Source organism: Athene cunicularia, assembly GCF_003259725.1.
Source record: "Athene cunicularia isolate RWA chromosome 5 unlocalized genomic scaffold, athCun1 chr5_part2, whole genome shotgun sequence".
NCBI lineage: Eukaryota > Metazoa > Chordata > Aves > Strigiformes > Strigidae > Athene > Athene cunicularia.
Genome location: NW_020799102.1, coordinates 10802553 through 10814474, shown reverse-complemented (window position 1 = coordinate 10814474; position 11922 = coordinate 10802553). Strand labels below are relative to the sequence as shown.

Below are 11922 nucleotides of genomic sequence, written 5' to 3'. Positions count from 1 at the left end.
GCTGGGGGCCGCGGGGCAGCGGCCGGTGCCGGGGCGCGGAGAGCCCTCGCCGGGGCGGCGGCGGGCGGGGGGAGAGCCGAGGAGCGGAGGTGCCGGACTCCCGCCCGACGGAGCCCCCAGGATTACAAGGAATTGCGTGCTTGTTCCCAGAGGCGAGCGAGGGTTATCCCCAAGAGCCAACCTCCTTCGCGCCCTGCTGCCCAAAACAATCCCTTGGAGTGTTGAGAAGACAGGGGGGCTTTCGGGACCATGGCATCGACAGAAGGGTGAGGGGGACCGTCTCTTGGGGGGGAGGAACGGGAGGATGAGGCGGGGGTCCGTCATTGTGCTTTTGGTAACAGTTTCCTGTCATCTGCTTCATTGCTAATCCTCGCCCCTCACCATTCCCTAACGGAATAATTAGGCAGTGAGAGGAAAAGAGAAGCGGACATTTAGGAGAGGGAGAGAGAGGGGAAAAAAAGAATTTCAAATATGAGCCACTGGAAGGGTTTTGGTTTTCCTCCTGTCACTTCTGTATTTAACCCCTGGAGCGCAGATCAAGCTTAAACCACCTGCCTGAAAGAAGTCCCAAGTGAATGCTTAACTCAGAGGTGGAGGGGGGAGCAGCCTCCTAAATAAAACAATAATAATAACAATCAATAGTTCCAAAAGAATTGAGGAGCTGTTCCTCCACCCGCCTCTTAAAAAGGCAACAAACAAATCCAACTTCTCAAGGAGTTTTGCAATTTTGCAGTTTTGTGCCAAATGCATTACAGTGCTAGCAAGAGAAATGCTGGGAAGGGCAAAGGGTTATACAAGAGGCTTTAAAGAAAAGCAATCACAGTTCAGCCCTGGTAGCGTCCCTTGGAAGGAAAGCTTTGTCCCTACCCAGGATGGGACTGCGAGGATCAGCCACTTCGTCGCTCTGATGGGGCTGGGGGCTTCTTTGATTTATGGAGTAACTGGTAGTAGGAAAGAAAACAAAACCTTTCTTTGATCTCTGGTTGCCCTCTTATAATACTGGCTAGTATTAGACTGAGTCTGGTGTGAGCCTCCGCTTTATCCCTGGATGTTGTCAGGTTGTATCAGCATGATCTGCTCTGGATAGGACTCTCTGAGGACAGAGTGCAAAACGAAGCTCTGTTTATATTGCTTTTGTGTCTCCCAGGCTGAAAGACTCACTGATCTGATTTAAATAACCTGACACATGTCTGTGAGGGTGTGCACGCAAGTGTCCTGTTACCTGGACAGAGGAAGGGACTGGCTGTCTGCAGAGTGGCCCCTGAGGAGTTGGCCTGGGAGGAGCGGAAGGTTAGAAAGTACAAGCTCTGGTTGCTTTAGAAAAAGGACAGTTCCCCAGGTCTGACAGAGGGCAAATCTGTGGGGCTTTTCTGGCTCTTCACTGGACTGTGACAGAGATAACTAACTTACTGTTTGCTACTGTCTTGGCTTTGCGGGGGATTTCTGCTCCAAATTTGTACAATCCTGTTTTGCTAGCAGCCCAGCAATTTAATCTGCCCTGTAGCATTTGCTGTGACAATGAAATCACTTAACTAAATACTGTCAACAAATAATTATTGGAGCCACGAGGAGGAAGCAGGCTACGTGTGTAGGGTTGCAGCTCTGTCTTTTCTGTCCCTTCTGTATCCTTGGACTGCCCCAAGTTTTGCTCCCATCTGGGCGCTATGGTCACCTGCTGTTTTCATTCCCACATCAGGCAGGTCAGTGCTTGTTTCGGGCCAGTAGGAGAATGTGGAATCTGTTGTGCAGGGGTTTAATAAGAGAAAAGATGCTGAGAGGTGGTTGTGTTAGAGGCACTTGTCAACTTTGGATGAGAGGAGGTTTTAAATGTGCGTGGAAAGAGAGGTGCTTTTAAAAGAAGTTGGCTGAACAGGTGGGCTGAAAAAGATCGGAGCACCAGAAGCAGAAAGGCTTCCATGGATGCATGCTTTTGCTTTCCTTACTGTACAGAGGTAAATTGTCAGGGTAAGAAAACAAATGAAAAATTTAGGCTTTGCTTTCAAACTTTTTAGGAAACTTACCTAGATGAAGACAAGCTGAACCTGTTTATTTGGTATGATTCAACTAGTGCTCGGCAATAGCTGAAGGAGGTGTGGAAAACAAGCTGAGTGGGAAGCATTTCACTTGTCAGGCCTTTTTTACCAGTGGGGACTTCCCACAAAATTGAATTGTCATCTTTCCCTCCCCTCAGGTAAAAAACCTGAGGGTGGAGATAAACTTTACACTCTAAGGTCAGCAAACTCAGGCACTGTAAGGATCATCAGGGAAAGTGAATACTGACCAGACCTTGCTCAAGAAGGGCTTTCCACCAGCACCAGCACGGGGCGGGGGGAAAGGCAGCAGAAAGCACCCGTTGCTGCAAGCAGAACCGTGTATCTATCTCAGGCACACACAGGTACATGGAGAAAGACCTGCTGGAGTTGGGGACAAACTGTACAATGCACTCCAGGTTTATGTCTGCTGGCTAGAAACATTTGTTGAGATCTGAAGTATATAAAGGCTTTATTTTGTTGTGATGGAACTACTCCAACCACAGTCATTTATGCAGTGTGTTATTTCTCCTCTAACAGGAGACCTTACATAAAATCTCCAAATTGAGGATGTCAAGGGTATGACAGGATACTCGCTGAACAACAGAAGGCCCCGATATATACACTGAGGAAGGCAAATCTGTATTCCATTGTAAAGAAGTAGTGGTCACTTAGACCCAGGATTTGCTAGGAAAGATTGCCTTGTCCCGTGCCTTTCCAGTGTCTTTTTTTTTTTTTTTTTTTTTTTTGTTTCAGTGTCTTATTTGGTTAAGCTTATCCATGTATGCAAATCTGCTGCCCAAATCTTTATGTTCCAAGAGGATGATGGACAGTGGGAAACTTCAATCAATTGAAAATGAGAATGGAAATGACCCCCAACATGGCAAAATCAGACCCATGGGTCCTCTGGGTCTACCTTGCTGTAGTTCCAGCTAGCGGGGCTTTGGCTTGCTGTTGAATACACTCTGTATCCTGACTGTTAGGCCTTCCTTTTACAAAATCCCCCGATGAAGATCTCATCATTAAGATTGAGTTTTAGTGTGTAGCTGGTGCTGAAAATGTCAAATAGCTAGTTCAAGGAGGAAGGGCTAGGACCAAGTATTGATACTGTTGAGGGTTGCTTGGTTTGATGTTCTCTGTTTAAACGTCCTCTGCTGGCCATGGCGCTGGCCATGGCTGCAGACAGGGTGCTGCTGGGGGAGGTGGCCTGAGCTATGCTGCATCACCTGTCCTGGTCCTTAGCGTGGTTCAAAGATCCAGCGACATCAGTTCATCTTCACAGACTGTGGTGTCTAGCATAGGGCTCAGTGTGTGGTAGGTTGAACCTTAGGCAGAACATTTAAGCATTTCTTTTGTTTTTACGGATTCTGAGAGGACCTAAAGGTTAAACAAGATTGATCCCATTGATGCGCATGCTTGCCTTCAGACCTTTAAGCAAGGTCCTAAACACCTTGCTTCACACGGTTTTGTTATGGCTCTCATCTCTTGCTTTAGTGTTAGTATTTCAAAAGGGAAAGAACACAATACCTTGCTACTGTGTTGATTTCTTTTTCTTAAAAAAACACATTTGTATAACCTAGAGATAGGTTTTAGATGTTAAATCACCATGTAACTTTGTAACTCAGATGTTAAACTGTGAGTGTTTACATGATTCATTTTATTTCATCTCTTGGAATGATGCCATTTTAGATACTCTAAAATTCTAGAGATGTGTTTGTATTTTGTATACCTTTGAAGGATGGGAGTTTCAGGTGTGAAGTTTGGGTTTGGGTCTGTTCCTTCAAGAATATAGCCACTAGGAGACACTATCAGTGCATCTATAGTAGTAAATTAAAGAGAGGCAGAGCAGGTGTCTGAGCTGGGAGCTCAACCCTCTGTGTGCAGGTCAGCCTCGGAATAGCCCCACCAAGGCTTTGGGCAGGCAGCCCTCTCCCAGCTCACATGCGTGGTTAGGGACTCAGCATGGACCTGCAGCCGTTCCCAGTGGGCAGTTTGGATGTGAAGAGTTTAGTAATACTGATGTGGACTCTTTCATTTCTGTTGGTCTCAGTGCTAGAGAACAGTCCCGGGGCAGGTTTATGAAGAGAACAGAGATGTTACCCTGATGGATACAGGGTACACAGTTAACAGGCGTGTGTGTGTGTGTGTGTGTGTGTGTGTGTGTCTGTCTGCACCCTGTAATATAAATGGTGTTTATGTAATATGAAATGGCATGGATGCATATCTCCCATTCTGTTCTGAGTAGCAGATATATTGCACACAAGCTACAGAGATTCCTGTCTTTTTGACTTTATCAATATCTCACTTAACAGGAAAAAAAAAACAAAACCACAAAACACCCCAGCTGTGTTCCATTCCTCCCCTTCCAACTCGACTGTTCCTACATTCTTCTTCTATAGATAATCTCTATCTTCATCCCAAGTTTCACTGTCTCTGAAGCTACAGTTCCACTGCCTGATCACCAAACAATATCAGTTTGGTCCAGATCAGGGAGCATATAATTTGATTTCTCTAAAATTAGCCACAGCATATAGTATGGAACTTATATGGGTTTTATAATAGCTGTAGAAAGAAGATTATTAGTCAATTCAACATAAAGTTCACACAGGAGGCACAAATAATAAATACTTTACCTGGCATCAAGCCCTGTGGATACAAGTTAACTTGTCAACATTTTTTTTAACAAATTTGAACCTTAAAGATTAATTCATTATACAGGATTGGTCTTTTAGTCATGCAGCTGTGGTGGTTTAGGATCTTGGAGTAGGAGTCCTAAAGCCATTTGCTGCATTGTCAAGACAAAGCCTGCAAGGGAGATTGCCAACACGTTTCAGGCCTAGCCCAGAGACAATGAGACACACCTAGGTGAGTCAGAAAAATTAGCTTTGCCTTTCATGGTAGGGTTCAGGCACCTACACAGGAGAGTGGGTTTTCAGGATCTGCCATAATATGTATAACAAGCGCACCCACAGATTTCTTGTCATTTGAGTTTTTGCTCTGTAATTTACCCACAAAATTCCTCTAAATGGAAACTTGATGAAATGTGCTGGCACAAATATTTAGATACTTCAGAGGATGAAATCCTCCAAGTGCTCTCACTTTTATGTGGGATTTGAACAGCATTGACTCATAATGCAGATGTTTTACCCTATGCTTTTTCTCAGACATTTTGTGGGACAGATGGAGTGGGTGTAGACTATTAATTAGACATATCAGCTGTGGCTCTGACCTCATTGCCGAGGTCGGATTGTAAAATCTCTTATCGATTTCAATAAAATAGAATTAGGCTCTACAGAATATAACTCATATTCTTTAAAACTGGTGTGATGACACAGCAGTGCTCATGCCCTCAACCTTCAGTTTGGCCTTGAGCTACACTTTCAAAAAGAAGTTGTCACCTAGACATTAACTCAGTTTTTCTACTTACCCAGATGCATAAGGATAAAAATACTTCTTATAAAGTCTACAGGGGCATATTTATTTTGAAATATTTGGAAAAAGCGTGTTATAGTATTGAATTAGATGTACAAAGGCTAAAGGGAGATAGTGCTTTCTTAAAAAATGGCTAAAGTTCTCAAAAGTCTTGCCTTACCATAGCTTTCCGTGAGGTAAACACATATCCTTTACACCCTCCTCCATGAACATTCATGCAGGTGTATATGTACAAGTGCACTAAGAATGCAGCATTCAGAGCAGGACTGCATTTTTATACTAGCAAATTACTGCATTTAATTTTTCTTCTTCGTTTTCCTGTTTCCCCTTGATCAACAGTCTATCTCAACAAAGATCGCTAGTAACTGTAAATTTGTGAGCAGTTTTTAAAGGGTCACAGTTTTTCAGTTAAAAAAGGCTGTCATTAAAACGAGCATTTCCCGTTTCACCTGCCTAGCGGTGTGGTTGGCATGTGGTTCCTGCTTGGTGTAGGTGACAGCGGGAGCATCAGGGCTGCGTATGCCAGGCACACAGAGCCCTAAGCTCAGCCTAGCCTGCAGGGCCAGGCTATCTCTGCACAGGAGCCGGCTCTCTGCTTGGGAGGGGTGTGGAGGGAAGGTGCAGTGCTAATGGCTGGGCCTTCATCTTTGGTATCTTCTCATTTAATACCTTTTCATTTTCTGTATGATTTAATTCCCTTCCCCAGCCCAGTGTGTTGCAATACCTGCTGTTTAGAACAATTAGTTGTATGAGTTCTTGGACACACTGGCAGGATCTGTCAAATCCATCATCTCTGTTATTGTCCATTTGTTAATGAAAACTCCTCTCTTGCCAAGTCAGTACAATATTTCACACTTTAGCCTCCAGGTCATTAGTTTGAAATTCTATTTCAAGTGGCATACAAACAATGAAACTAAGTGTGCTTTTATATATTTAATCCTACTTCTATATTAATTTCAGAGCCTCTCAGTGTACTTAAAGCTTTGAGACAATTAGCTACAATACATGTCCCAGTGCTTGGGAAAGATAGCAAACTAGATTCAAAGATCATCATATTTTCTACCTTTTATCTAGAACATATTTGATCCTGTGTAAGCAATTCCAAATTGCTTCCTTACAAGGAAGAACAAAATGGAACCAAGACATAAAAGAATTAAGGAACACTCCTGCTAATTAAAGGCATCTTTAGGAGAACATCATGAAGTTCACAAAAATGCAGTATTTCAGGTTCACTGACATGTCTGAGAAATCAAATTCATTGTAGTGTTTTAAAGAAAAGAGGGTGGAAGGAGAATTTAAAAATGAAAACCATTTCATTTCTACTTCTTTTTAAAAATGCTTAATATCAGCCTAAACATATTAATTTCAAACCTATTTTTCAATTGAAAAAAAGGTCATTGAAGAAAGGAAGACTAAAATGAAATGTCAGGGGCTCCAATACAGAGGAAAACTGTGTATTAAGGAAGCACTTTGGGTTGACTAAAACAGTATTTCTCTTTTTTTGTGTTTTTTTTTTCAAGTTTTGCTGACAAACTCAAAGCTTATCTTTTTTAGTGTGACTGCGACTGATCTATTTCTTGACGTTTTAAAAATATAAACAGCAAGTCAAAAATCAGTAATTTTTCCAGGCTGCTTTCTCTTCTGTGGCTTTTTAACTATTTAATTAACATGAGTTGAACTCTGGGCTATCCCTGTAGGCATTTAAATTTATACAGAATCATAGAATCATAGAATAGTTTGGGTAGGAAAGGACCTTTAAAGCTCATCTAGTCCAACCCCTCCTGCAATGAGCAGGGACATCTACAACTACATCAGGTTGCCCAGAGCCCTGTCCAACCTGGCCTTGACTGTTCCAGGGGTGGGACATCTACCACCTCTCTGGGCAACCTGTGCCACTGTTTCACCACCCTCACTGTGAAAAATTTCTTCCTTATATCTAATTTCAGTCTACCCTTTTTCAGTTTAAAACCATTAGCCCTTGTCCTGTTGCAACAGGCCCTGCTAAAAAGTTTGTCCCCATCTTTCCTGTAGCCCATTTCAGCCCTGGGGGGCCGCTTTAAGGTCTCCCCGGAGCCTTCTCTTCTCCAGCTGAACACCCCAACTCTCTCAGCCTGTCCTCACAGGGGGGAACTCCAGCCCCCTGAGCATCTTCATGACCCTTCTCTGGACCTGCTCGGGTAGGTCCATGTCTTCTGATGTTGGTGCCCCCAGAGCTGGACCCAGCATTGCAGGGGGCGTCTCACAAGAGCACTCACACTGCTCTGGGTGCAGCCCAGGACACAGTTCACTATCATCTGAGCTGCGAGTGCAGATTGCTGGCTCATGCCGAGCTTTTCATCCATTAATACCTCCAAGTCCTTCTTCTTGGGGCTACTCTCAATCCCTTCATTTCCCAGCCTGTGTCGATACCAGAGGTTCCCCTGATCCATGCGCAGGACCTTGCCCTTGGCCTCTGAATGGCACATCCCGTCCCTCAGGTGTGTCATCTGCACCACTCAGCTTGGGATCATCTGCAAACTTGTTGAGGGTGCCTCGATCCCACTCTCTGTGTCACTGCTGAAGGTATTAAACAGTCCTTGGCCCAGTACAGACCCCTGAGGGACACCACTCATCACCAGCCTCCATCTGAATATCAAGCCGTTGACCACTGCTCCCTGGATGTCACCATCCAGCCAATTCCTTATTCACCAAATACTCCATCCATCAGACTCATCTCTCTCCCATTTAGAGAGAAGGATGTTGAGGGGGACCGTGTCAAAGGCCTTACAGAAGTCCAGATAGATGACATCTGTAGCTTTTCCCTTGTCCACTGATGTAGTCGCTCCATCACAGGCCACTGGGTTGGTCAGGCAGGACTTGCCCTTGGTGAAGCTGTGCTGGCGTTCTCGAATCGCCTCCCTGTGCTTCATGTGCCTCAGCACAGCTTCTAGGAGGATCTGATCCATGATCTCAGGCACAGGGGTGAGGCTGACATGTCACTAGTTCCCAGGGTCCTCCTTTCTACCCTTTTTATAATGAGTGTGGTGTTTGCATTTTTCCAGTCACCAGGGACCTCACCTGACTGCCATGAATCTTCGACTATCATGGAGAGTGGTTTGCCAACTACATCAGCCAATTTCCTCAGCACTCTGAGATGCCTCTCGTCAGGTCCCACAGATTTATGTATGTTCAGTTCCTCAGGAGATCACAAACCTCATCTTCTCTTGCAGTGGGAGGGGTTTTTCTCCTCTCCACCGCACCTTGCGGTCCATCCATTCGAGAGGTGTGGGAAGAGAGGCTGCCTGTGAAGACTGAGGCAGAAACGTTGCTGACTGCCTCAGCCTTCTCATCATCCATTGTTACCAGATTGCCAGTCTTGCTCATCAGGGTGGGGTTACACTTTCATTGATTTTCCTTTTCTGGGTGACATACCTGTAGAAGCCCTTCTTATTCTCCATGTCCCTTGCTAAGTTCAACTCCAGCCACATCTTGTCCTTCCTGACCCCATCCCTGCACAACCGGGCAGCGTCCCTGTGCTCTTCCCAGGATGTCTGTCCCTGCTGCCACTGCCTGGGCATTTCCTTCTTGCCCTTTTGTTCCACTGGCAAGTCTCAACTCTGCCATGCAGTCTCTTGCCTTCCTTTCCAGCTTTCTTACACCTGAGGATCGAGAGCTCTTGCACTCTGTGGAATCATCCTTAAAGATCTGCCAGCTTTGTTGTGTCCCCTTGTCCCCGAGGGCAGTTTCCCAGGGGGTCCTCCTGACTAACTCCTTGAACAGCTGGCAGTTTGATTCCTAAAATCCAGCGTTCTGGCTTTACTCTTCGCCTGACCCATAGCCCTCAGGACTGTGAACTCCACCAGTGCACGATCACCGCAGCCCAGGCTGCTTCCACTCTTGATGTCACCGATCAGCTCACTTGCGATGGTGACCCTCAGGTCCAGTATCGCATCCCCTCTGGGAGGGCCATCTGTTACCTGGCCTCAGATTCATCCTCGATGCACTCCAGGAGTCTCCTGGACTGCCTACAGCTCGCCCTGCTACTTTTCCAGCAGATGCTGGGGTGGCTGAAGTGCCCCGGCAGGACGAGAGCCTGCGAGCACAGCGCCTCCTGCAGCTGGAGCACGAAGGCTTCGTCAGCTGGCTCCCCTTGATCGGGCAGCCTGTGATAGGCACCAACCACAACGTTCCCTTTGATGCCTTGGTCTTCGATTCTTACCCATAAGCTTTCAACCTGCCCACCCGTGGACACACTTCAGAGAGAGCTCTTCACACTCCATCCATTTCTTGATGTAGATCACCTGTCCCTTCTGAACAGCCTGTAGCTATCGACAGCTGCACTCCCCTCATGGGATTCATTCCACCAAGTTTCAGTAGTGGCCACTAGGTCACAACTTCCGAACAGCACAGTGGCTTCCAACTGCCCCTGCTTGTGCCCACGCTGCGTGTATTGGTGTAGAGACACTTCAGCTGGGCTGTCGGCCGTGTCACCTCCTCAGAGGAACATCCCTTAATTCCTTTGAGGCATTTCACTGCTGTTTTCCTGTTGGCTCCTATTACCTCAGGAGCCCCTGACTCAACTCCATAAGCCTTCAGGAGTGCTCCTGTAGCCAGCAGGTCTTGGAGCAACAGGCTGAGGGCCTTGCCAGCACCCCATCCCTCTGACCTTGGCATGTCATCCCACAGCTTGTCACGGGTGAGCCTGGTATTATCCTCCTCCCCCTTCAAGGCTACTTTAAAGCTCTGCCAGCGAGCCCCAATGCTCGTGAGCAAATACCACCTTCTGCCTTTGAGAAAGGGGAATCCCATCTGATGCCAGTAAACCCGGTGCCGTGTAGGCACAAAACCCAAAACTGTGGCAGTGACACCAGACATGGAGCCATGTATTAATGGACTCAGTGCATCCATTTCCTCCAACTGTCACTGTCCACAACTGGAAGGAGAAGGGAAAAAATAACCTTTGCTCCAGATTCCCTTACCAACCACCCCAAGGCCCTGAAGTCTCTTTGATCGTCCTTGAATTATGTGTTGTGGCTTCATCACCACCCACACGAAAGAGCAACAATTGGTACTAGTCCAAGGGCTGTTCCAGTCTAGGAAGTTTCCTGGTGATGTGTTTAACCCTGGCCCCAGAGAGGCAGCAGACTTCCCTGAGAGGAAGGTCTGTCTGGCATATTAGACTTTCTGCTCCCCTCAGAAGGGGGTCACCTGCAAGTATAATATACGTTTTGTATATGTATACATATGTGTGTGTGTGTATGCATATATATGTATGCCTCATTGCTCCATTGCAGATAATGTCTCCTTTTTTAGCCATTTTATGTAGTAGACTTTGGTGCTGTTTCTGTCATATCGGTGCATTTTAATTCCACCTCTGTCATATATTTCCATATTAACATTTGGCTTTTTTACCATTGGATATTAATCTACTTCCCACACTTTCATTCATCTCTGTTGTCATTCTTTTATTTTCAGTCCTTCATGACTTCTGTTTTGTCTTTTTTTAATAATAATTCTCTTTCCTGGTCACTAAACAGTGACGATTCACCAAGACTTTCTGTGAAGACAGCCAGCTGAGAAAAGGTTTTGCCAAGTCTTTATGCTTCAGTACGATTTTGTTTAGTTTGGATTAATATGCTTCTCACTCTCTGACTGCATACAAAGGCATATCTAATTCTGTCTTCAGCTGGTTTACTGGTGTTACTTCCAAAATTGCCAGAAAGTTTTGAGCACTTTTCCTGTCAATCTCAAAACCTCTTAGTGTATTTTGCAGTGTTGGTTTTCAGAACAGCTCATTTGCAGCACTCATTTATAATACTGGTAACTATGTAGGCATAGGGGCTGCCTGCCTGTCTACTGGGTGGGCAGGATGCAACTGCCATTACCAAAGCCAAGGTCCTTGAGCTCCAGCCAGGATTTGAGCTTTTTCTTATCCTGTCATAGCTCATTATCAACTGCATCCCCAATAAGAGATAATGGACAGCACCTCTGAAGCAAATATTTTGGGGTGTTTGTATTTAATCAGTCATCCCTTTGTCATATCCAGAATGATGTATCCAAGTGTAAAATCTGTTAAGAAGATGGTCAGTTCGGTACCAGAACACTTAGAGAGGGTAGCAGTGAAACCTGCATTCAAACTGACACTTGCTGAAAGTGTAAATGCATTAATTTTTCCCTGTACATCTACCCAAGGGAAGACAGGTAAACAGGTCTAAGGGGAGCTATACCACCTTCTAGTTCACATTTCTGTGTGAATTGAGTTAGTCTCACTTAGCCCCACTGCCAAATTTATGCTTCAGATCTGAGAGCGACTGCACCTCTGGTTTACCTGCGGCCTCCTCAGGGTTTTTTGTATGTGGTTTCCAGCTAGTGGACTTCATCTCTGTCACGGCAGAAACCCCTGGTGTTTGCCTTTCCAATCATTCTTTGTACTTTCCTCCTGCTGTTTGCTGTGCTAAACCCAGCAGCTGAGTTAAGTTTG

At 45.5% G+C, this 11922-nt stretch overlaps 1 protein-coding gene across 1 annotated transcript in view; it reads left to right on the top strand.

Annotated features, from left to right (window-relative positions):
- Positions 1 to 6: 6 nt before the first annotated feature.
- The window catches only part of SLC1A2 (solute carrier family 1 member 2), a 104976-nt gene continuing 93060 nt past the window's right edge, over positions 7 to 11922 (top strand). Inside the window, exon 1 of the mRNA XM_026850606.1 lies at positions 7 to 266. Coding sequence (XP_026706407.1) covers positions 250 to 266 — 17 coding nt within the window. The 5' untranslated portion in view covers positions 7 to 249. The remainder of the gene's footprint in view (positions 267 to 11922) is intronic.